Source organism: Cinclus cinclus, chromosome 3, assembly GCF_963662255.1.
Source record: "Cinclus cinclus chromosome 3, bCinCin1.1, whole genome shotgun sequence".
NCBI classification, from domain to species: Eukaryota; Metazoa; Chordata; class Aves; order Passeriformes; family Cinclidae; genus Cinclus; species Cinclus cinclus.
Window position 1 is genome coordinate 38,693,953 of NC_085048.1, and position 26,618 is coordinate 38,720,570.

At 37.3% G+C, this 26,618-nt stretch overlaps 1 protein-coding gene across 1 annotated transcript; it reads left to right on the forward strand.

Moving 5' to 3' along the window:
* Nucleotides 1-1,897: 1,897 nt before the first annotated feature.
* Nucleotides 1,898-25,419, forward strand: FUT9 (fucosyltransferase 9). Its single transcript, XM_062488678.1, has 2 exons — nucleotides 1,898-1,964; nucleotides 24,332-25,419. The coding sequence occupies exons 1-2, from the start codon at nucleotides 1,898-1,900 to the stop codon at nucleotides 25,417-25,419; spliced, it is 1,155 nt and encodes a 384-aa protein (XP_062344662.1).
* Nucleotides 25,420-26,618: the final 1,199 nt, after the last annotated feature.

Here is a 26,618-nt window from a genome sequence, read left to right on the forward strand (position 1 = left end):
TAACTACTGCTTGAGAGGTTTACTTAATATTCTGTCTGGGGTATCCAGGCCCAGCAGTGGTGTTGGCCAGACCTGTGCTTCAGGAGTTTAACACTTGCAAAACAAATCTTGTCTACTGCCCACGAGTGTATTCATGAGCTCAGGCAGAAGTAGAAAGTTGTGGGGTTTTCCATTCTCCAGGACCTGCATGCCAAGACAATGAGTTCCATGCTGATTTGCAGGTTTTAGACCATTACCTTGTAGTAAATATATTTTACCTGGAAGACACTCTTTACTCATCTTTCTGTGGAACTGGCAGGTACAAGCAGTGGAGGTAGACTTGAACATCATTGTTGTCTACTGCTTTTGACAGTAATTTGGGCATTAATTACATTTAAGAGACATGAGAAGCACTTTACATTGGTTGCTCAATACATTACAGTCAGGGTAGTTGTTGGGTGCAGGGCTATAAAAAGTACAGATTTTTGTATGGCAAAATAGCTGGGCAAAAATATCAGAGCTTGGTAATAGCAGAAGAATATTAATCATTCATCACACTCTGCAATCCTATCTGCATTCTCTCAGAAGATATAAATACTAAAAAATTAAAGGCTCACAACCTCTCAGCAAGTTGACTGTCATTATTTCTGTTTCATAGAAAAACTGCAGGGCACAAAAATTAAATACTTTGATTAAGGTCACAGTGTAAGTCTGCTGAAGATAGATTCAAACTCTGCTGATTCCCATTTTGGTTTTTTAACCTAAGAACAGGATTTTTTCCTGCAACATTTCTCTCACTCATTAAACATCTCTTGCATAATTTAAATTAGGAGCATCATTAAGAAGTGAAGTTAATTACCTTCTCTCCTATTTAAAACTATTTGCTGATTTCTATATTAAATAGATTTAAGCAGGTTTTCTCATGCATGAATGATAAAATAGCTAAATACAAATATGAGAATAATCATGCTGCTTCTCCATGTTTTCATGGTATAAGCAGCCAATAAACAAATCCACAGCAACTTTATTAAGACAAAGATTAGCAAATATAGAGGTTTAATTGGATTCTGTTTTCAAACATATCAAAGACCTAAAATGCCCTAAAAGACTAGTATTTACACTCTCCTTTATTTCTTCTTTATAGGCAGACCTGATGTTATGAACATTAAGTTGGTGTTTGAACCAACAAAGCTTCTGCATTTTTCTAGTAAAATAGGAGGGCAGTTCTTTGCATGTTATAAAAGAATTTCTAAAATCTCATTTTCAAAAGCAAGTACAAGGCATGGAGAGGGCAGAATTTGAAGGTAGGAATGTTAATTGCTTAATATAATACCCAGAATCTTTAGTAAATTCCCCCTGGTGTATTATTTGAATTTTTAGGTCCTGACATAAAAGTAAAACACTTGACCTGCAGGCACTTATGGAAATATTTCACATAGAGCCTAGAGAGTCAAAGTCTCATTGGTGAGGACTTAGGCAACAGCTTCATGTTCTTAAGTGCAAATGTTTAGGTACCTGTGAGACATTCTACCCTCTCAGCTGCCATGTAGGCTTTCTGTCTCTGGAGACCTCCTCATTCAAATTGTCTGTGAAGTCTCCAGCGTAAAAATCCACACATTGGCTCCTTGGCTCTGAGGAAATCACAGACCTTTCTACTGTGACTGAGCTACCAAATACCTGGGGACATCTCAATACCCTCCTAGGATTCTCAAATCAAAACGTGTTGTCCCCTAGTATGTCTCACCCCTTTGTGATTTTTGGAGCATGACTGAACTTCACAAAAGTCAGCATGGACAGAGAGGAAGGATACCTAACTGACATGTAGCTGAAAGCACTGATTTATGATGTCATAAGATGTCCTTAAAATGTGTTTTTTTTCATTTTAAAACAGATATTTACCCATTCTGCAATCTGTCACATGAAGCTGCTGTATTCTAGGATGCATCACAGATGGAAGATTTTGTCTCCACAGCCACAATGTTCTGGTGAGAATCACATTCTGTTACAGTAGTCAAGTTTTCAAGTCTCACCTGTGATGCACAAAGACCTTAATTTCTGAATTCCTCCTTACAGCTTAGTTGTTAGCTTTTTTTTCTGGAACATAAGAACCCAAACCAAACACAGAAGGTATTTGCATTTGATTCTCCTATTTTCTAGACATTTAAGTAGCATTTAAGACATGCTCCTTACATTCCCCACCTGCCAATCCAATAAGAACTGACCATGCTTTATCCACTTGACTCCAAAAGAGAATTAATAACTCTACATCCCTAGAGGAAATAAGCATCTAGTCTCCCTAAAAAACAGTTATTTTGTGAATTACTTACTGAGTCGTCTCTCTCCTTTAATATGAAAATAGATTACACAAGCAATTTAAAAAATATGCCTAACCTTTAGAAGATTGAAATCCCAATTGAAATTTCTAGGTTAGTTTTGAAAACAGTGATGGATTTCTAAAACGTGTGGATGTCAGGTGATTTTAAAAAGTGTGATCTTATTCCTTCCACGAATAGGATGCAATTGCATTTCACCAAGCTTACTGCTTTGACTTGGGATTTTGTAGAATTCTGCAACATATAGCTCAAGTTTAAATTACACTTGTTCTGAAAACCATTAGTATGTACTAAACAAGGAATTTAATGTGGTCGTCATCATTAGAACTCACATGATAAGAGTTAACAATATTTTTTTGTGTGTAAAAGAGTTAATTTCATTAGGATTCTTTATATTTATTAGATTTCTAGTCCAAAATTAAGTGATTTATTTATATGTCATGTAAAACAGTTATAAAATTCTCTGTAAGAAGATTTAAAAAGCTAATTTTATATATAGGTCTTTGCAGAGAAATGGAAACACTTGCTGATGCTTAATATTTAATCTTTGCATTGTCACAATACCTTTTTTTAGCTCCCAAAGAGAAGGGATTATGAAAGAAAATAGAAATAAAGTCTTCATTCATCCTTATTATCCTCATAACCAAGTTTGTAAAACAATATTGTGAGCTTACTAAGAGCACATTAAAATTATAATACAGAAAAAAATAATTATCTGTGATCACTGCTGTTTGTCATGTGTTATTAAAAATAGCTTTGAATTGGAAATTGCATTTTGGAGAAATAATCTGAAGTAGCTGAGAGAAGAAAACTGAAGAAGGAATTTGGGGTAACTTTTGCCTCAGAGACAATGGGGTACACTACAACTGAAAACTTAAACTTTTAAACCTTCTCAAAAATAACCTTTGTCAAAGAATTTTAACAGGAGCATACTATAATGGCATAACTACACTAATAATGCAGTAAGAAAGAAGTTGCATGGGAGAGAACTCCATCAATACTTTTTTTTTCCTTTTTTCTAATGTATAACTGCTGTAGTCTACTACTTTTTATTGATTTATTTTGGTTTAGATCCATGCCTGATAAAAAAAGCATTTGAAATATCACTGAAAGTAAGGAATAGATGAAGTATTAGAGACTTCTAATTCTACTCTACCACCAAGACATTAGACATACAGTATACAAAGGGAGAGGAAGTGTAATAATAATAATAACAATAATAATAATAATAATAATTGTACTGCATATCAGCTTGGGGTATATTTGCCTAGTCTGGTTTTCCTCTGTCCTCACCAGTTTTATCCTTCTTCATATCACTGCAAGACTAAAAGCTGCTTTTTCTTGGCTTTGAAGTTACACTAGAATAGAAACTTTATTTTCTTACTTTAAAAACTTGGTGTCAATAAAAGAAAGTGTGTGACAATCTTTCAAACGGGAAATCCTTTGCACACAAGACCCATGCAGTGTATCACTATATCACCTGTATGTCCCTCCTGTGAGCAAAGTTCTGATCCCATTGTCCTTTTATGTAAAGTGGTAGAAGTGCTAACAAACTGTGATTCACAAGAACGGCCACAATGTCTATGCTGAGCAGGATCTTTGCTGCATAGGGAGATAGCCATACTCAAGGAGTGAGCCAGCTCTGCTCCTGTTATTTCTCAGGGCATCAATGCAATCAGCCCCCCCAAAGCCATGATGAAAGGTTGGATACATCAGCTCAGGTAAATTACAGCTGGGGCTTCCATGATATCTGAACTAAAACAATTTATTTTGGTCTTATTTGGAAAGCAAACACCTTGAGGCTATGATCTGGTGACCTGGACCTACCAGAGATGCAAATCAGAGTTTCTTCTGCAATCACCGCAACCTACTATGTGCCCTTGACATGACACTGAGATTAGGCACTAATCTGATAGATCACTTTTTGACTTTTGCTTTTCCAGTCTGCTGAATCTCATCTGCGCTGATTTGCAAGCCCAAAGCTGTCACAGATCCCAATCACTCATTTAACAGAGGATTCAGTCAGTACAAGAGAAACATTTACATTATATTAGTTACACAATAATTTCTGTACCTACTTTCAGAATGCTGTACAAAGAAGGTGAGTCTCTTTGACTCCATTTTTTGTTTGAGGAAGTGAAATCAAGGCATAAAATAGGACTTTCCAGTGTCCCCTTCAGCTCTTTTAACATTCAAGCAGACTAGGTAAAACGTCATCAAAACTTGAACCTGTAATAAGTTGCTCTCATTTCTAATTTCTGTCAGAAGTGCCATCACAGCTTCTCTTTTATGGCAGTCTAAAGTATAGTTGTATATGTAAAAGAACTAAATTGTATTTTTTAAATGTAAAGAAGTTTGCAGTGAAATAAACATCTTCCTTTTGGTGTAGAGGGAGATTTTATTTATGTAACATAGATTTTTCATATATAGCAAAATTTAATACCAGACCAGTCCTTATGCATTCCACACTTTCTTAAAAAAAAAAAAAAAAAAGGTTTGGTTGCAGGTAATATATCTGGCTATACCTGGATTTCCAAACCAGGCAATTGCTGTGTCAGCAATCCTTTGGGAGCAATGCTGAAAACTGATACCCTGATTAAGTAGCAAGATTGACAATCTAAAGAAAAAACTGTGGAAGAGACTAAATTGTGAATGGGAACTCCATGTGTACTTGGGAAGACTTGCTGCAGATCAATGTCCTATTCAGAATAGCCACCTTTGATGGTTCAGGATGGTTTCCACTCAAAAACAGATTCTAGATCTGAGAGCTCTGTCCTCACTTTTTTTTTTTAACAAAATAAGGAAAGAGACACTTTAACTATTTATATCTTACGTAGCTCTGAAATAGCTTTTTAGACTTCAGTATATCTTTCCCAAGCAGAATAAAAGTTTCATGCATTTTTTGCACAAAATAAACATATACTTCATATTTCTTCCCATTTTAGGAGCGAGGACTGTGCAAACCACAGTCATTGCTATCTTCAACAAATGTGCAGGCAGCAATGTGTATAACATTCTTGGGGAAGACGGAGTAGCTTTTGTTTCACTAGTGTTTTCACTGGTAGAGAAGTCAACAAAGAATAGGAGTATAAATTTATGGATTATTTTAGGAGAAAAACAAACAAAGAAAATAAAACACAATGTGCAGAAAATACTTCACCTCACATGCTAACATCACCCTAACATGCAGTAAAAACAGGACAGGAGATCTAATCAGTGGCAAATTTCTCTGAATTAGAGCATTTATTCTGTAACAGTAATAGAGAGAGATCTGTTCAGACCATATTGATCCACACCTCTGATGAGCTCCAAGTCACAGAAAGTATCACTCAAATATTTTTCTACTCTGGATCTACTCAATTACTAAACCAGCTCCTAATGAAGCATTGCAGCCAAGTGTACCCAGTGCAATTTTTGCTCCCGACACAAAATAGTCTGGAGTCATGGTTCAGACCCACGTGGCATCAAAAGAAGGAAAAAATAATTAGAAAAGGTAAAAAAGAGCATTTGTTCAAGACTATTTCAAACCTTCCACGTTAAGAGCTCTCTGCCTTGAGAGAACAAGCAGTGAGTTCTTTATACTCTGTTGGAAATAGCAGTGAAACTCAGGAGCTGCTTTCCTACAGGCTCCTAATAGGATCTTTTAAAATCAGTACTGTATTTTTTCATCTTAGTTTTTGGGTAGAGCACATTACTTTTTCAAGCTCTGTAGTACAGCTGTGATTCCCAGAAATGTATCTTCTTGGGAAGCTCTGTGTATTCACAGTGCTGTAGAACCCAGGAACCTCAAGCTTCCTGGATTTAGGCTTACCATGAAATCGAATCAAAAACAATGGTGAAAACATTTTTAATAATTTTATGGTGTGGGATTCTTTTGTGTGTTAATTCATATGAATGTATGCAAGCATACAGGAAAGTTACTAAAAGGCAGAAATTATATTGGTTATGCTCTTTCTTTACCATCCTTCAGTGTTATAGTGTCCCAGGAGTGAGGTGCACTGAAGCCTGGCAATTCTCATCCATGTTTAGCTGCTCCTCAGCAGCTGTCTAAGCCAGAGCAATCCGCAGCACAAGGTGTGCTTTCCTGCCATGTTTAGCTCTTCAGATCTATGTTTGTAGTGTGCCTGGGAAGTTGAGCAAGCTAGGATTATTTAGAGATGTTGTTCAGCAGCTGTTTGATTGCAATAATGCTACTTCCCTCATCACAGACATTTTGATTGGAAATCTGCAGTGGGAGTCACAAAGGACAATGTTGATGTAATTAGGATGCTAAAATGATGCGGACAGAATGTTAGCTGAGCTGTGGGAGTGACATTCAAGTGGTGGGTTTCATGCTCTGTATTTACCACCAAAATACACCTTCAGACTTATGATGCACGATAGCAAACATCTGCCACCCTTATTACAGAGAAAGCAGGGCTTATTATTCAGGGAGTAACAACAGCTTTCAAAGAAAAAGGCAAAGTGCTGATCAGTGAAGACCAAGAAAGTCCATATTTGTGCTTCCCCTCTCTTTATGCCGTTAGAAAAAAGTCTATCCATTACCCTATCCCAAGCTGCTGTTTGGAATTATTCTCCTTAGGTGACATTTCCATTAAAATTAAAAGGCGGGCTAATAATTGCCTTCACTCTATCATTTACTTATTAAGCTTTCCTTGCTCTGCTTTATCTAAGTGTTTTTCTTCACTGGCAGCTACAGAAGGAATTACTTTAGTGTGTTGTACTCAGTTTGATAATAGTTATACTCTATATCAGTATGTGGTTTTGTTTATTATGCTGCTTTTTTGTGGAATCATAACTTGACCAGTTTGAAGTATAAATATCTTGATAGTTTAGTGGTCATATTCATACTGGGGCAAATCAAAAGGGAAAGTTTGAGAAAAGTGATTCCCAATTGCATGCAAATATCAAAAACTTACAAATATATATATATATATATATATATATATATAAATGTATTAAAAGTGAGGTTTGGTATGGAACCACACTAAAGATCAGTACAGGACCAGGTACATGTTGGGCCAGATGCAGGCTCTGGGTCAGGCATGTTGAGGAAGATGGGAAAAAGCAGCTTGGTTCAGAGTATCATCACTGGTCACAGCCAGAGTCTTCCAGAAGATCTGAGAAGCAGGATAGTGAGGAAACTGAGCTTGGGATTAGACAGAGCTGAACACAGACATAATGAACATAATGCCTCTTATTTGCATGGCAATCTACACGAAGCCTGCAATCACAGGTCCGGAAAGTGTATGCAAAATAAAATGTTATAACCAAATACATGGGATTTTTAATTCATGCTCATTAACTGGGTAACGATTACACTTGAAAGTGTCAGTGATTAGATCCCACAGTCATTTTTAATTGGAAGTGTCTGCTGCTGGAGTAATGAGGTCTATCTCTAGCAATGAATGAGTAGAGTGAGGCTGGTATGAAATGCATGTAAGATTTAAGAGACTACACAAAATGTCAGGGTTGTAATGCACCCTGCACCTTGTCTCCATGAAAGTGACTGTAGCACTCTTAGTGTAAACACTCGTAGATGTGGAAATGAATTCTATATAATAAATAACATAGCAAAGCCCATTCTTCAATTCTTCAATTCTGATTCAGTAATACAGAATAAATAGCACAGCAGGACATATATATATATATTATGTCTTTAACAGAAAAATAACAAGAAACTGCCTCTGTTCTGCCACCTTTACCTGCCTCTATTTATCTGCCTCTGTTTCTGTCACCTGGATGAGTCTGGAGGTACGGTCTCTCCTGCATACTCTTGAAGCCTTAGGGCTTCCAGTTCTTTAATATTCCTTGTCTGACCACTGATAATCTTTTCCCTTTCTCAGAGGAACAATACACAAAGAAAAAAAAATGCAATGTTTACAAGTCCTTTTCTCCCACTCTTCTCATAGATCTTTATTCCACCAATTTCCACGTATGAATTAATTGTTTTTAGGTTAACATGCTGGGCCCTATCAAGAAGACTCAATGTTCTGGTAATGTATTTTAAAATATGTAAATGCCCAGTAAACAAAAAAAAAAAAACCCTCTAAATTACGACAAAGTATAGGAAACGAGGCATTGGCAGTGTTATTTGGATACTTCAGTGAAGTGGTTTGTATGTTGCTGGAGCTGACAGGTTTCCCTAGTTGTTCCTAGTTCTGAGAAATTTAAAGTTTCTGACATTGCCCCAAAAAGAAAAGGAGTAAAGATGAAAACAAGGTCAGAAGAATTATGGAAAGGGAACAGAAGGGAAAAATAATAGAGAGGCAGTTAAGAGAGCAGGTCAGTCTATTAGTAGGACCATGATATCTGAGGTTAAAACCATAAGGAGAAGCATTGTACATGTGCATGATCAGGTACAAGGTCTTTAAGGCAGGTCCTCTGAGGTGCCCTTACCTGAAATCTTAGGGGATACTGGGAAGCTTAGGGCACACTGGTACTCCTGTGGGTGCTGGCTGCTAGAGCAACTAGATTGTCTCCTGATAGGAACTCCTAATTACTCAGCCTATGTCTGTATCAAGGTGAGATACATTTTTTCCCCTATTACTTTCTTTCAGAAGGTAATTCAGTCTTAGAACTCATGAGAAGGATGTGATGCCATTGTCGTGTTCCATCCTGACAGCATGTGACTGTGTATCACTTCTGCACCAAGCTTGACAGCAGAAGAAATCTTCCAGCCATTAAGGGAATCTCAATGATAGCTGGGATGATTTTTTGTCCTCTGGAAATTTTTGTGATATTGAAATGTTCCCCTTTTCTTCAGAGCAAACTAATCTCTACCTAATGAGGTACACTGACATTAAAGCATATCTGGGCTTCCCTGAATATTTGTTTCAAATACGACTAAGAAACACCCCTGAGAAAATGTCAGCAAACTCAGCTTTCCCAAGGTAGACTTTTGTGTTGACAAACTGATAGTGGAAAAAGAAATAAACATTTTGTGGCCGAGTCACTTTGAACTTTCATAGATCGAAATATAGTTTTATGCACAATGCATCAAAAAATCAGAAGTAGTTTATGAAGAGAGAATAGGGAACAAAGGACACAATTCATCTTGTCCAAAGAAAATAAGAAAGTCATTTCCAGCATAGTTTATAGCTTCTGTCCAGTAAATCTGAGTTTGTCCTCCACTGGCACAGAACAGGTTATACACTGCAGTATTTTGGAAAATAAGTTCTAAAAGTTTACTCTTCAAGTAATTATAGCAGTGGAAAGATTTCTATTGTTCTTAACTTTTGTAAATCAGTCTATTCCAAAGCTAAATTCTGATCCACATTTGCCTGCATACTATTATTTTTACCTAATTTTCCTTATTGGAGGCAGGTAAATAAAACAGTGATATAATATCCGAAAGGGAAAATAAATCTAGCTAGAGTAATCATATCATCAAAACATCAGCTTTGCAAAACTCTGTCTGCTTCCTTTAATAAAATGACAATTTAAAGTATTTTTCCAGAAGTCTCGTGGAGGTTATTGTGTTTTATTTTCTATTTGGGCTTTAAAAACCACTTAGACAACCTATCTGAAGTCTTCTAGTGAAATACTTCAGTTCAGCATTATATGCCAGTTTCAGAGAGCTTGAAGTGTAATTTATTTCATTTTACTTTCATCAGCAAGTCAAGTTCATCCATCCAAAACCAGCTTTTCTGGATGCACACATTTCATTTGTTATCATTTTAGGTAGCACAGAGTGCACTCAAATTCCAATATCTGTCAATTGCACACTAATACTGTTAAGTAATTGTTTACTTTCCATTTAAATGCTTACACCATAAACATGGAATAAATGCTTGCTTGGCATTCAAACAAACAGCTTAAGGCAGAAAAACTGCCTTTAAACTGTATGGAATTTTCTAACTATTTGATGAGTATCTGAAAACTGTATTTTCCAGTTAATATTAAATTATTTGGAATCTATAAAAAAGTACTCTGAACATGTAGTTACACCTCTAAAAATTCAAAGTAACTCAATTTTTAAAAATACTCCTATGATCTTCAGAGTTTTTTCTTCATTTGTTGTACCAAATTCTACTTACATTTTAATCTTCCCTTTTAGCATTGCAGAGTATAATTTCACAACAATAAATAACAAAACCAGATGCTAAGGTGTTGAACATGACATAGGAACTTGAATAACTCAAAAAATAAACAGAGGATATGTAGAAAAGGCCTTTAAAAGGCTTTATTCTGACATGTTATTAGAATTTTTTATTACTTTTTAAACATGCTCACAAATCCTAAGCATCTGTATTGGCAATTAAAATTAATCCACTAGAAATAGCTGGCTGAAAACAATTATGTTTGTCTTATTCATCACTCAAAACCTTGAAGAACAGAAGACTTGAAGGAAACTGGCTGGTAATAAGAAACAAGTTGATAATAATTGCTGATGCTGAAAATGCAGAAAGGGTCAGAATATGAATGAAACTTACATTGGAATTTAAGAATAGTTTGTCTTTAAAGCTTTCTGTGCATATCAGCTGTATCAATAAACATGCTTGTATGCTTAATGGGAAGTAAATTCACCCAATACCCCCATAACATATTTCATCGGAATTCTAGTCTGAGCAACTGCCTTCTGTTCCTTGCTAAACTTTTCCAGAAATCTAAAGGCAGGTTTCCCAACTCCAGTAATTAACACAGAGGTTTCATGCATCTCATGCTGTAAATAACCTTCAGGATTGTAGGATTTATCCTGCTGCTGTGTTTCCTACTGAAATAATTGTTTCAGAGCAATACATTCTTTCATTTCCTCTCCGACAAAAGTGTTAAAGCGCATAAGAAAGAAAAATATTTTATTTCTCCTATGACAATATTACCTGTCTCTATTTTCTGCCTCCTTTTCATTGGGGATCAGTGCACTTCTCATTGGGACACATCATCCATCCAGACCCAGCAGCTTGGGAAGTGGGGCCTGAACATTCATAAGTTCATTTTGTGTGTGTGTGTGTGTGTTTGCATACCACATGCGTAGAGAGGTAAGGGCATGGATAAAAAGAAATATAAAGCATAATATTATAAATTACATTTCAGGGAATCTAAGGATTTAAGTGTGCTACAAATACCACATAAATAATGTGTGCATATATATATATATGTAAAAAAGTATACATAGAGGTACCTATTTATAAAATGTGGCAGGTGTGAAAACTCAGAAAAACTTCAAAAAGGTGATTAAATCTTTCCTGAAGTTATAGACTGTGTGTGGTGTGGCACTGCACGTGCGTGTATAGGGTAGGGTGTTTATTATTTGCACCTTGTTCCAACTTTCAGATTCCTCCTGTGCTCTGACTTACATCTGTCTTGCTGTCTCCTGAGTTGCCTTAGGATTTTTATTTCTAAGTTAACTTTAAGGAGCACAAAGGAATAGCTTTTGAGCTCTCTTTTTGTCTCTTCTTACATCCACTGAAAGAACAAAACCCTAACCAAGCTGAAATTAATAGGCATTCCAGTGGTTCTGTGAGCAAGATTTCATCTCTGATATTTTTTGTGTTTCAGCAAATCCAGTTTTGCTGGTAGAATTTCAAGTATAGTTCTGCAAAAGAGTCGTGGTTTTTCTTATTTAAAGATCAAGGGGTCATTGACTTTAATCTGATTAAATCTTCCATTTCCCTGTAGGAATTTACTTCAATCAAGAAGATTTGGATGTGTTTTTGGAGATTTGAAACAAAGATATATAAAAAATATATCTAATCTGGATACATGTGATATTACTTCCTTCTGGTGAAGTTTTTTTGAAGTAAAATATTCTATCCTTCAGATTCAACTGTTTTGACACGAATTCAAGTAATATTTGTTCAAATTTTCATGATATTGTGAAAATTACTTATGTTTCCTGGGCTTGATTTCCACACTTCTTTTACTCCACAGAAAGCAGTTTCAGTAATAATTTTCTGACTGTGCTGTGATTAAAACTTTTATGCTTGCAAAAGTCCAAAGGAGGGAAAAGCATTTCAAAAGTCAATGTATTTTTATAACTAGAACAGTATTTATTTTGCTTCTTTGGTACACTTAATTGATGGATTTGAAAGTATTTTATTAAAGGACTATAGGTATCTATGAGACAGAAAGTGATTAGCACCTAACTCAAATTAAATTCCACTCTGCTAAACTCAGGTCAGACTGGTAAGAGACAGGAAATTCTCTACCACTTTGTTCTATGTCCTGTGTATGAGACTTGTCAGGGCATCAGTGGACTCTAATTGCCCTGGTAAAACATGCTCCCCAGCAGACCAATGTACTTGTCAGTGAAATAAAGATTTCCTAACATTACTATTATTATTGCTTTTGATTAAACTTCCTTTAGGACTACTTACAATAGACACATATTCTAGCAGAAATTCCATTTAATTTGGCTGGGAAGAAGTCTTTGTGGTACTTCAACATTTGTTTTGTGGGACATTTGACCACCACTGACCACAGAGATGAAAGGCTGCCCTCTACAACCACCACATGCTGGCCATTAGAAGGTCTGGTTGTTAGCCCAAAAGCTTCTTTTGGGTCCCTGGAGCACCTACCTAATGCAGACAACCTGCTGGGCAACACATCACAAACGCTGAAAGAGGTTGCCCAGGACAGAACTGGGATGTGTCTTCCCCCATCCTTCACCAAGATTCACCCAGTGCTCTAAAAGACTAGGTCCTTCCTGGGATTCAAAGCTGGGAATCCTCCCTCAAGAGCAGGGATCTTGTCCCTTGCTTTTATGAAGAAGTTAAGAAATTATACCTTCTGAAACACAGCCAGAAAATTATTCACCCAAAATAAAGACCAGTTTTTATGGTCTTTCCAATAGTGGAGATTTAAACCTCCTCTTTCACTTTCTCTCTACAGGGCTGTAAACTGCATGGGAAAGGAAGCTGACTTTGCCTTCTACTGCTGCAGATGTGCCCCTGGGCATAAACCATTAGGAAGTCAATAGGCAGGAGACAGAAACAGGTCAAAAGAAAATAGTATTGTCTTGATTAGCAACTAGGCCTCCAATGAGGAGAAAAGGATTGCTCATCTCTGCTCCTAAAGCTCTTACACACTGTAAAAGTGACAGACGTTGTCCAGGAGCTAGAAAACCTTTAAGGAAATTGGGATATTGAGGTCTGAATCACTTCAGGCTCAAGAAAAATTCATATCTAATAGGTCATAGCTTCAATTTCTGCATAAAGGGACTTCATCCTACATCTGTTTCCTCTAAATTCCAACAAACAAAAAGCAGCTGTTACCAGTGCATTTAGAATGGAGTCTGCTCTTGTAGGCACATCTATTTCCTTAGGGCTGGGAGCTGGGGTAATAGCTGGTTTATTGATTTTGAGTGGCCATTCCTAGTGAAGAATGAGCCCCTTCTGGGGATGTGCTGGCACCAGGCAGCTAAGAGCACAAGAGTCTGAAAGGCAGAGGGTCAGAGAGAGTTTAAGCATGACCAGCACTAAAAGACAAATGAACAGAGGTTTTCAGGGTTTGAGGGTTACAGCATGTCCCCTGATCCCTACTAGTAGAGCCTGTTTCTAGTTTGGGGCTTCTTAGGACTTGGAATAACTTAATCAACCAGGGACTTAGGCACCTCTTAACATTTTTGTCATCAATTTAGTCCTACCTACATTTGCTAAACTGAATTAACTGCCTGGATTCTCAGTCTGTTTGAAAATCCAACTGCATGCCATCACAGATTTTTGCACTAATGTCCTTAAAGCAAAGGAATACAATATTAAGTGCTGCTGACCTCATATCTAGACCCCTTTTTTAATCTTTTACAGTTTATTTCCCTTGCTCTTTATCTTCATGTGTTTCCTCCTACCTATCTCCGTACTTTCTTTAGAAAGTTACTTTCTGAGTAACATTACTATATAAAGTATAGCTTTATATATATACACACACCATATATATATACATATATATATATATACACACACACACATATATATAGTGTGTGTGTAGATATATATATTCCTTGCACTGTAGGAAGAAAGGAAATCTCTTTCCACTTTTTAAATGCCTAGTTTTAATAGGCAGTAAAGTTGTACCAGTGAAAGACTATGGACTGCAAACCTTAGGATGGGAAAAGTCTACTTGGCAAATAGTATTTCTAAGATAAAGTAAAAAATTGTACATTGTATTGTTACTGTAGTGGCAAAACATTCATTAATTCATTATGGAATTTCTTTCCTCTATTAAGAGTGGAGTAGTGTATGACACTAAAATCCAGTAATTGAATATTAGAATTAAACTTAGACTGCAAACATTTAACTTCTCCTTTTAAGATGCTCAAAAGGAATAAAATAGGCTAAGAAATAGAAAATAGCATGAGCCTTTTCAAAAGAATTATGATCTCTGGACTAACTGCTGGTCTGCTTTGTATGATATTTTGCCAGCACCCTGTGCAGAATATTCTTCATTGCTGTGTTCTAAGCTTGAGTTGCTCTCAGAGGCATCAGTGTCTACGTTAACCTGGACATTGAGTAGTAAAAAGAGCACATCACCTTCGAACATGTCGGTGTTTGTAGCTGCTGGAGAATTTTTTCAATTGTTCCTTGAACCCATTCCTCTTGTGTACTTTGCTATTTCTTCACTGAAGGACTTCAGGTTTTTTCTTTTCTACAGAAAAAGTCTCTTCAGCGACTTTGTTAAGCTTTGTCCTTCTTAGCTTGTTACATTTCCAGCTATCTGCTCTTCCATGTGTTATGCACAAAAGAGACACTCCAAGAATTTAACAACTGCTTTCTCTCAAATGCAATTTTGTTTTCTCAGAAGAGTGTGAAGTTTGAGAGGCTGAGGGATTGTTAGTTTTGCTGCTTTTATAGTATACACTATCTAAAATATATATATATTTTTAAAAATATGCTTTCATTCTTGTTTTATCATGCATTAGGTTTTGGGTGATTAACATTTCATTTCAGTTTGTGTGCATGCATATGTTTAAACTTCTTATTGGGAAAGTTTCTGAATTCTCTTTTTGTGGATCTTGCTCTTTCTCCCTGGGTTTTAATAAAAAGGCACTTCTAACGGTCCTTAAAAGTCTCCTGCTCTTGTTTTCAGTGTCCAAATTTTACAGTGTAGTATAATCTTTATAGTGAATTACTAATCTTGCTCCAGCAAGACAAGTATTTCATTCAAGAGTCTTGTTTTATAATCACTTTCCATCTTACACTTAAGAGCTTATTCTTTTGAAATATTTGGTACTACCAACACAAGTAATCTTGAAAACATAGCTGTTGGTGCACAGTTAAAATGATTGGTGCTGTTTTTCCCTTCTTCCAATTAGTGCTGGTGTCCTTGCACACACAAGTGCTCTACAATATATCAGTTATCTGAATTGAACTTTTCCCAGATGAAAAATAAGCAGCCATTGGTTTTGGCACCCAATACATTACAATGTATGAAGGATTTGCATTCTTTATGCACAGAATCTAACCTGAAGCTTTGAGTCACTGATGGGCTTTTAAGAAAGCTGGATCAGTGAGGAGTTCTGCTGAAGTTCTGCATTTAGACAACTAGCAGAACCTGGATGAGGACTCTTGGTTACCCTGAATCCTTTTGACCAACACTTAGTTCCTTCTTAGCTCAGAATAGTCAAGAAACCAAATCCTGTTGGTTGTATGTGTAAAACAAATGCCCATTCTTCCATTCTGTGAGGGAAAAAAAACTTCTCATTTGCAAAGAATATGGGCATATTTTTAACAAGTAAGCCTATAAACAGCCACCTCTCTTCTCTGTTAATGTAGCAGTAAATGACATTCTCCAACTCAGCCACAGAGCAGATTGCAACTGATTTGAGCACTTCAGTAGCTTTCTTTTCTCTCTAGGGCAGTTGTTGTCTCACTGGTAACTAGTATCCATAGCACAGAAGATTTTTCAAATTAAATCAAGAACATTGACCTGCATCCTAAAAAAACCAATTATATCAGTACAGATCCCAAACCGAAATGTATAATGAGTCTCTTAAGGAAAGGGTGCTAGGGAAGCAGAGAAGTGAATTGTTAAGCAGAGATGAGATTATGGGGATTTATGGTATTTCTTAAAGGCCTCTCAAGCTTTCTTTCCTGGCTACAGAGCTATCTCAGAAGTTGTGTTGCCACTGGCAGAATCCTCAGATCTATGAAGTTGTATCTGCAAAAAAAGCAGCATTAAATCTCAATTAAATTTTTCGAGCTTGCTTATGCAGCAAGTTACAGCAGTGTAACTACTGCACCTAGCCCCTAATCATATCTACACAAACAGCTGGTGCTCAGAGCTCCAAAAGCCTTGCCTTGCCACAGAATGAATATAACCTTGAGTAAGTGTTCAATATTATAAGTAGATATCCTCTGCTTTTTCCTGATTGTGAAAATTGATCTTCACAGGAGGAGGTGCTTTTCCACTATGCAAGGGAACTACACATTAGGATATGGTCAGAAAAAACTGTGATTTTTTTGATGGGGAGTTTAACTGCACACGAATGCCTATGATTCTTCTCTTACCACTTCATGCTCACTCTCTGGCTTTGCCCACATAATTTGCCCAGCACTGTTAGTTAGGGCTTTCTGGTGGGCGGATGGCCATCACAAATACATAGCTTGTGCAGGTATGCTATTCATATTTCAGCTGGCTAGCTGCAGTTTTACAAGCCGGTCAAAAAGCTGCTGAAGAGCTTTCTGCAATTCTGGCAGAATCAGAGAGAACATCAGTTTGCTGTTCCCAAACCACATGGAGAGAAGGGAGGAAGAGACCACTTGCTTTAGGAGCACTTTTCTTTGATCTGCTTCATTTTGTGTGGAGCCTTTTCAGGGCTTTTGAAAGAGGCATGGGCTGGCTTGTGCTGCATAAGCTTTATATTCAGGATGATAAAAAGCTCTTTCCTGACAAGGCAGATAAAATTTGCTACTAAGCTACAGTGTTGAAGAACTCCAGTTTCTGTACCTAGCACAGTATGGAAAGCCACCACCCCTTTCACAGATTGCTGTCGGTCATAAACTAGCTGTGATGTGGACAAGCAAATGTGGAAGTTAAGGTAAAAAATGTTCTGTCTGCATGCTACCAAGGCTGGCAATGCTGCTGAGATTTTGATCAATTTGCATGGCATTTATTTTGCAGTTGTGCCAAGGGGAGGAAAGGGTACCTCCTGTACCCTCTGAGACAAACTTAAAAGCTCATGATTAGAAAGCAATGCTGCTGACATATGGAGTATCCTGACACTAATTCCGTATTGTCTGGAAGAGTTTCTTGCTGATAGGACTGTATTTTTTTTTTTTTTAATGTGGTGGTGCTGGTGGATATAGAGTCACTCCAGTATGGACAGCAGGGCTTTAACCATTTTTCCCTAGTGTTCTGAGAGACTCTGTGTCCCTGGCTAATATCTTTTGCTGTACAGTTGGATCACAGTAAGAAACCACTGAGCTGTTGCATAAGCAGCTGGAGAGTGACAGTGTGTGACTGCCATGGAGAGAAGGAGAGGATAGATGACAGTCAGGGGGAATGCTGGGGGCTGCTGAGCCGTAGCAGGATGCTGTGCATTGCACAGCAATTTGGAGACAGAAGATGAGAGTAGAGTTTTCTTCAGGAGGGGTCAAGATTCAGATATTCACAAAATAAGTGGCAGTACCCCAGCTAGCAATTGACAGGAAGATTTAGATTTAGCCTTTGAAAATAGGGACTTGTTGTTCACATAACTTTTATACTTTCCTTCACATTTTCACTCTGTACTGTGCTACTATTTCATAGTTTGCAAGACAAGTTTGAAGATGGGGGATGTTTTTACTCATTTATTCTGCAATTCTTTGCAGTTTTGGACTGCTTGTTTGTGTTCTTATTAGGTGCATTTTATAAGAATCAGTGTTTAATCTTATGAGCACAAGGCTGGAAGGAATCAAGTGAGGTCATTCTAGCCCAGCCCTAAGACCCGGGGGCACAATCTGATCTCTCATTGCTTAGTGGTGCTTGTCTAACCTTATTCTTACCAGTCTCCAGTGATAGGTTCTGCACCATCCCTAAGCAATCTATCTTAATGGCTACCTGTCCTCGCAGTGCTTTTAGGTCATTTTTCTAAAACTGTTCTAAGCAAAATTTACCAGCACTGAGTGAAATTATTCTATACTGTTCTCAGAGTGCAAATATACAAAACTGAAATCTGTGGAATTAACAAAGAGCTCAAAAACAAAGGAGGTGGAGAGGGGAAGAAAAAGAATGTTGTAAACAGTAGAATAAAAATATGCAGTCTGGGATCAGCAGCTCATTCAGTTTTCAGCCTTTTAACTCTGTGCAGCTCTGTTGAGCCTTTTCATGATGGGCTGCTTTCAGAAATCTGTGGACAGGCATGGAAATGTGTGGAAGCAAGCCTGTGTTTGGTTGTTGGGGAGGAAAAATCCACTGTTCTAGTTGCAACAGAGGAAGCTTAACCGGGAGCAGTGAGAGTTAATTCCAATAGAAAGGAGCACTCTTCAGTTCCAGAGAGCTAAAGTAAGAGCACTGGGGGCATGTCCATACAGCAGTGACTTAGAGATAAGAAGTTGCACACTGGCTATCCTGAGGCAATCAGGTTTTCTTTATTTACTGCAGGTGGAAAAGCTCCAGCTAATTGAAAGTGTGCATTAAGTAAATCCAGATTTTAGCATAAATGCAGATATGCCGTGGCCAAGACTGGTAAAAAATGCCAGAGGACAGGGAGAGCAATCTCAAATGAGCCTTCTTCTTAACAATAACAATTGTTTGTTTGTGGTTCCTATCAGTTCCCACTGCATTCAACTGCCTTTTTATAGCCCTGAAATATCTACCTAAATTGTCTGCTTCTAGAGGTACCTGCCTCTGATACCTCTGTTAACATCAAAGTCCTTCTGCTCTTCACCCACTCTGATCCCAGGAGTGATTCTCAGAGACTGTCTTGAGGTCAAGTATCTCTACTGGAGGAATCCTGAGACCAGCTGGTGGTGAAGACAAGAGTTAGCCCCGAATACTTAAGAATTCTAAGGTGTGTAAAGTAACGTGATTTTTTCTTTGTTATTCATTGTCCATGCTTTTAAGAATCTTTTCTTCATTTTTATTTTAAAATACTGTCCTTTTCTTTTGGGAAAATAACAGTATTAGACTAGTAATGAAAGCTATACCTCTGGAAGTAGTGATATATTTTGGGCTACTGTCAAAACATTGAGAAACTGGAGAAATTGGTGCAAAAAATTCCAGAGAAATAGGTATCAATATTCTTGATGAGAAAGGTTATATTTTCTCACATCTGCACTATTGCATAATCAGAAAGAAACCCCAGAGCATATCTGTCCCTTCTGGAATGACTGAGAAGTCCCAACTGCAATGAAAATATGGTAAAACAGCTTCCATAAAATTCAATTTTCTTTCTTAATAAACATATAAATAAGACATATATAAACATAGTGCATTCAGAAAAAAGACATATTTTTTGCAAACCTTGCCTGGTAGACTTGGGGTTAACAGGGCTGATACCCCATTACTGTCTTCCCTATTGTGTTGCTGCTAAATGCAGTTGCTTGCTGATGGAATGCCAAGAATTGCACTTAAAAAGAAGCCTTGCTCGGTTTTGTACTGAGAAAAACAGTCTTGTACTGATAAAATACTATACTTTTAACTTGGGGAAAAAAAGCACCTAGAAAACACTTGCTACCCCACAACACTCTGAAATGTAGTTTATAACGAAACTATCAAAAGTACAGAATTCTTCCAGCTGGCAAAAACTCAGCAAACTTTTTCAGTAATGTCTTTGACAAAGTTTTCCTTTCAGACTCTGACATGCATGGGGGAGGGAATCCACAAAAAGGAAGTTTGTGATTCTGTGGTAGAAGGAAAGCCATGAAAGAGGAAGGGTGAACTAAGGTGACTTGCCTGGATGGCTTGTAACAAATGCCTCGTTAGTGTCACCTTTATAGTGAGAATTACAGAGGGATGTTAATGGACACAAAAGAAGAAAGACATAAATAAATATGGAAAAGACTCTACATTTTGGAGATTATTATGGAAAAATAATCTATTCATTCTAGTGCACCATAACTTTTATGTTCTAGTGCTACACACAAGCTATTTCTCAAAAAAAAAATCCTTTCCAACTGAAACCATTTTATGATGTTATGCAAATAATATTTGTAAACAAGTGTTTAACACATTCCTTCACTGTATTTACTGCTGCCTGACTGCACAGGACTCTGTCCCAAAAGTCATGAAAGCAGTTTGCTGGTCCATTCCATAGGTTTCTCAGTCTGCCTTGTGAAGCACAGAAATTATTGATTCTGTTAGCTCTTCATCATGAAAAATTGCTACTATTCCCAGTACACATCTTAAAAGCTATTACTGTATTCCACAAAATGGAATACAAAAATAGAAGTCCATGAAAAAATCCTGTCCAGCTCCTCAGCGTACAGGTACTTTTAGGAGTCTGCTCAACTCCTCTGCTTCCTTGCAAGATTCTCATTCAATTCTTGAATGGGTCTTGCTATTAGAACCTTTTCCCACTATCCCATTAGCAGTAGTTTCAGAGCAAAGCATGCCAGTGATGCCAATACATCTAATGGATCTGTGAATCTGCATAAGGAATGGTTAGTTCTCTTGATTCAAAGGATGCAGAACTATAAAGGACTATACGGCCTGGATGTAGGTTAGTGTTTTGGTAAAAGACAACAGCTAAGAACCATGATCCCAGAGCAGGAAGGGGGACATGTATTCACAGGGCAGCAAAGCCAGGAGAAGAAATCAACCCCAAAGAGACAAAAATTGGTAAACTCATCTGTTTAACATGGTCATATGTTAATATTGGTACTTGGGGTAGCACAAACCACAAGTGATTATCCACCCTTTGGCTCTACAGTTCAAAAGCTTCATGCACAAATGTAACACTCTGGACCAGCTGGAATTTCAAGTAGAGAAATAACACATAATATCTGGTCATTTCTTATGCAGTAAGAATTGTCATGTGATGATGCAGGGGTTTGTTATTAGTTAGCAGAAGAGCTTAGTGTAAAATAATCCCTGTCAGAGAATTGAGGCTTTTAACTGGAGGATGACTATGCTACAAGGCACAATGTTAAAATCCTTTTCTGATTTTTCATCATCCTTTCCAATCCCTAGAAAATTATCAGCTCCTATGAATAAAAACACTTCCAAATCTATTGTCCAAACTCAGCTCACACTATCTGTTCAGTGATACGTTATACCTATTCTGTGTATTGCTTTCAATAGCACAGAAACAAAGAACAGCTTTATATGAAGCGTCTTGCTTTTTCCTTGAGCTGCATCTCCTAGAGCTGTTCAGCCTAAATTCCTTCTTCCTTAGAGGTCTCATTCTCACTTTCCCTGCAGTAAGGAAGCAGTCTTAGGTTCTCATAGGTCAAAACCTTCCTTCTAGATATATTTTCCAGCAACAATCAACATAGGCTAAAAAAAGCCAATGCAATGTTGCTGTAAAGCTCATTTTTCTCTCATAGGGATTTAAACTGATGAGGATAAGTGGAAAAGCCATGGACACGCAGTTTCCCTCCTTTACTGCCCTCAGGATCATTTTGCTGAAAGCAGAGAGGGCCTGCTAAACTATGTCCTTCAGGAAAAGCACCAGATTCAGCATATCATATATTTTAGATAATTGTAGGAGGTGTTTGTGCCCAGGCACTGGCAGCAGGGATGGCCAGACAGCCTCTCCGAAAAGCAACCGGGGTCACCCCATGCCAATTCCAGCATAGTCCAACACAACCACTGCAGGGCATGGCTAAGCCCTGCAACCAAGCTGGTAGCACCTCTGGGAAAGTGTATTTAAGAAAAGTACAAGCAGTGCAGAATGAAGGGGAAAACGTGAGAAACAGCCTTGTGAGCACCAAGGTCAGAGAAGGATAGGAGGACATACTCCAGGCACTAGAGCAAAGATTCCCCTGATCCTGGGGAAGATCCCATGTCAGAGCAACAGGATGTGTTCTGTAGAAACAGCATCCCATGGATAGCCCACTCAATAGCTAAACAGTTTTTTATTCCCTGAAGGAACTGTATCCCATTTGAAGGACACATTTTGGAGGAAGAGAAATGTATGAGGGGGAAGGAGAAGCCAAGAGGAATAGTTGTAGGCTGATCACAAACCTCCATTTCCTATCCCCTTGCACTGCTCAGGGGTGGGTAGTAGGTATAGGAGTTGGAAACAAGGGAGGAAGCTGAGTCTGGAAAGAAGATGAGGGGGGAAAATAATTTTAATATTTGTCTTTGTTTCTCACTATATAATTCTATTTTAAATGGCAGTAAATTACATTATTTTTCCCCAAGGTGAGTCTGTTAAACCTATGACAGTAACTGGTAAGTGACCTTCCTGTCCTTACTTCAACCCAAGAGACTTTCATCTTATTGTCTCCCCATATTTTGTTGAGGAGAGATAAGAGTGGTTGGGTGGTTCTGACAGCTGGACAAGGTTAACCCACCACTGTAACTGAAGCCAGAATTAAGACCATCTATCTTCCCAAAACCAGAGAAGATATTGTGGATAATTCCCTTTTTTTTCCAAGATACAGTGTTAGAGTAAAGCTAAGCATGGTGTTCCCTCCTTTTTCCTTTCCTCAACAATGAATGTGAAAACATTTCTGTTTTAACTGTAGTGCTCACTGACACATCAGTTTTTACACTCACAAAAGGAACAAATTTATGTGCTATTAGTGGACCTCTGAATCACATTCTGACATGTGTTCATTCTGAATTTAATGATTTATTTCATAGGTAGGAAGAGATGAGCTACGAAAGTAGTTTAAAAGGCCTGAAATTCACTTTCTGCTTTCTCTGACTTTGATTATATATATACATATATATACACATATATACATGCACATACATCTATACAATATTATATATTTTTCTACTTATAGGGATGAGCTTTTTGTAATTTCTTTTTGTGGGGCTACCTAGCTAAGATAACAAAACACAATAAATTGAAAAACGTGCAGAAAAAAAGAAAGATAAGATTTACAGAAATTGAAAAGCATTGTAGAATCTACAGTGTGCCAGTATATTCAGAACACTTTTTTCTGGTAACTGACTTCCCCCTCTTTTCTCTTGTATGCTATGGTGTTGCATGGTTAACGTTTTTCAGTTTTAGAACATCTGTGAGTTCTAGGGCTACATTCAGGATCAAAGGTTATCAATTATCTACCCCTAACTTTGTTAGGCTTTGCAAGAACCATATGGAAGAGTAGTTCTGGAAAGAGATTGATCACTTCTGTCAGGAAGAAACAACTAGAGCAAGGACAAAGGAGGTTATATGAACTCCTCAGCCCTATTTCCCCATGATAAAAAAAGGATACCTCACAACGATTCAGCATATCTCTACTTTTCCTAATTTTTAACACATAAAAACATCATGAAATATACAAGGACATCTTTTATATTAATTTTTCTTTTTTTTTTTTAATGTGGGAAATACATGAGATATGTCACTGCATAGGGAAACTCTCTATTGGTACTTCCTTCCCAAGGTATTTTAGGAGTCCCCTGCAGAAGGCATGAATGTCCACCCCTATGGACATGCCACTGGACATGAACTAGTTTTCTAAAAAGAGTCTTATTGATTACACAGTTAAAGTTCTAGTCCCTTTCTTTTCCAGTCTTCTGATTCTATGTCCTCCACATTCACACAAATACAAATGTAACAATTCTGCAGCATGTCATCCTTTACACAGACACAAGGAGAGAATTAAAGGGTAATTTTTTTCTCTCTTCTGTGTTCTAAATGTTCGACCTAGGTTATAAGCAAAAAACCTTCTCAATATATACAGATTCACCAAGTATGAGACATATTAAAAACCTGCTTTTAATTTGTCAGTGAGCTTTTTATGCAAAGAAGAGAAATATTGTCACTTTGTCATAGTGTGCAAGAACCCCTGCCCTCTCCATTCAAAGGAAATTTCTAAGGTGCAGTTCAGTGTTTTTGAAGTTCTATCTATTGTGATTGCTTTAACAGGACATACATATGTAATTAATACCTGATATTATTTTCTCTTTCTCTTTCTCTTTCTCTTTCTCTTTCTCTTTCTCTTTCTCTTTCTCTTTCTCTTCCTCTTTTTTTTTCTCAGAGCAAATTATGACATCAACATCTAAAGGAATTTTCCGACCATTTTTTATTATCTTCATTATCCTTGGTTGTTTCATGGCATTTATATTAATTTATATCAAACCAACAAATAGCTGGATTTCTGGTCCTATAGAATCAGCCAGTTCAGTGTTGAAAATGAAGAACTTCTTTTCTTCCAAAACTGATAATCTCAATGAAACTACTGTTTTGATCTGGGTTTGGCCATTTGGTCAGACATTCGATCTAACATCCTGCCAAACGATGTTCAACATCCCTGGGTGCCATCTGACTATTGACCGCTCGCTATATAACAGATCTCACGCTGTTCTCATTCATCACAGAGACATTAGCTGGGATCTGGCTAATTTACCTCAGCAAGCCAGGCCACCATTCCAGAAGTGGATTTGGATGAACTTGGAGTCTCCAACTCATACTCCACAAAAGAGTGGCATTGAACACCTTTTTAACCTGACCCTGACTTACCGGCGTGATTCAGATATCCAGGTGCCTTACGGCTTCATGATGGTCGGCACGAGTTCCTTCACATTTGAAGTACCAAGTAAGGAAAACTTGGTCTGTTGGGTTGTAAGTAACTGGAACCCTGAGCACGCCCGAGTCAAGTATTACAACGAGCTCAGCAAATACATTGAAATCCACACCTACGGACAAGCCTTTGGAGACTACGTCAACGATAAAAACTTGATTCCAACTATCTCCACGTGCAAATTCTACCTTTCCTTTGAAAATTCAATCCACAAAGATTACATTACTGAGAAACTTTACAATGCTCTTCTGGCTGGATCAGTACCAGTTGTATTGGGCCCTTCCAGAGAAAATTATGAGAATTACATTCCAGCAGACTCTTTCATACATGTGGAAGATTTTCTCTCCCCCAGAGAGCTGGCAGAATATCTTCTGATGCTTGACAAAAATAACAAGATGTATCTTAGTTATTTCAACTGGAAGAAAGATTTTTCAGTGCATCTTCCTAGGTTCTGGGAATCACATGCATGTCTTGCTTGTGATCATGTGAAAAGACACCAGGAATATAAGTCCATTGGAAATTTAGAAAAATGGTTTTGGAATTAATTTGTGGGGGTTGTGTGTGGGTGTGTGTGGGTGTGGGTGTGTGCTTGTGTGCCCACTTTTTTGAAGAAGACAGAAAGGACTTCAGTCCAAGTGGAGAGGAAAGGAAAAGAGGAGAAAAAAGGAAGGAAAAGAGACTCTCATGTCATGGTTTATCAGTTATTCTCTCTTGGCTATCCTATTTATATTTTGTAAGAGATTTTAAAAGATCAGCAGCAGCAGTCATCAGTACTCAGTTTCAAATTATAATAGAGATACTAATTATGTGCACTGAAGAGTATTTGTTTGCTTATTATAAATTTAAAATGAGATTGTCCAAAATTTCTGTGAAACTTGTCCCGGTCTTACACTTGAAGTAGTAATTTTTAACAATGGGTTGGTTTTTTTTTTTAACATTATCTTTGTTGTTTAACCTATTTGGAAAACGAGGAAAAAAATTTTAAATGTCAGAGAAAATTTTAAGAATATATTTTGCTTTTCCAGACAGAAATGTGTGTAACACTTCGAAAGACAGTAAAGTTTCATATGTACATCTTGCATTTAAGAGCACAGTAGAGTGCAGTGCCTAACATTAGGGAAGTGTGATTAATTGCCCCCTTTTTAAGGGTAATGAACCTAGAATTATGGGGTTTTTAAGTGTATTAGAATAGTATTTGTCTCTAAAAATGTTTCCCAACAAATGGTGCCATTATGTTGCTTCAGGAATATATCTCTTCTTACCTTCTGAAGAAAAAAGAAAACAGATTTAGAGAAAATGATCAGCACTAGTGACCAAAGCCCAGGTTCATCCAATTTTTGAGTCTATTCAAATGCAGCACACCCTTGGCCCTCAATATGTCTCAAGCATTTTTAACCTGAACTAGGGATTTAATAGTGTTACACTGAGACAAACAGATTTTAACAAAGGTGTTTGATTACATCAGCCTCATGCCCTGAATTCAGCTGGTAATCATGGGTTTTTAGAAGCAGTTTGCTGACAAATTTTAGAAAGCTATCTCATATAATTTCTTGAATAATAGTGAACTTTCCCCCAATTCTGCAAAGATCTGTTGAATATTAACCATAGCTGGACAACTTAATGTTATGACACACAAATGTGAAAAAAATTACAAAGTCATCAATTTTCTGAGAGAAATATACTGAATTCAGTAAATAAGCTATCAGGCTGACATATAGCATTTCAATTTATTAAGCTAATGAAT

Bases quoted from the DNA above. Each gene is read 5' to 3' on its own strand.
- FUT9 (XM_062488678.1), top strand. From the start codon at position 1,898: ATGAAGCTGCTGTATTCTAGGATGCATCACAGATGGAAGATTTTGTCT. The intron at 1,965-24,331 runs GTGAGAATCACA...TTTTTTTCTCAG, and splicing joins TCCACAGCCACAATGTTCTG to AGCAAATTATGACATCAACA.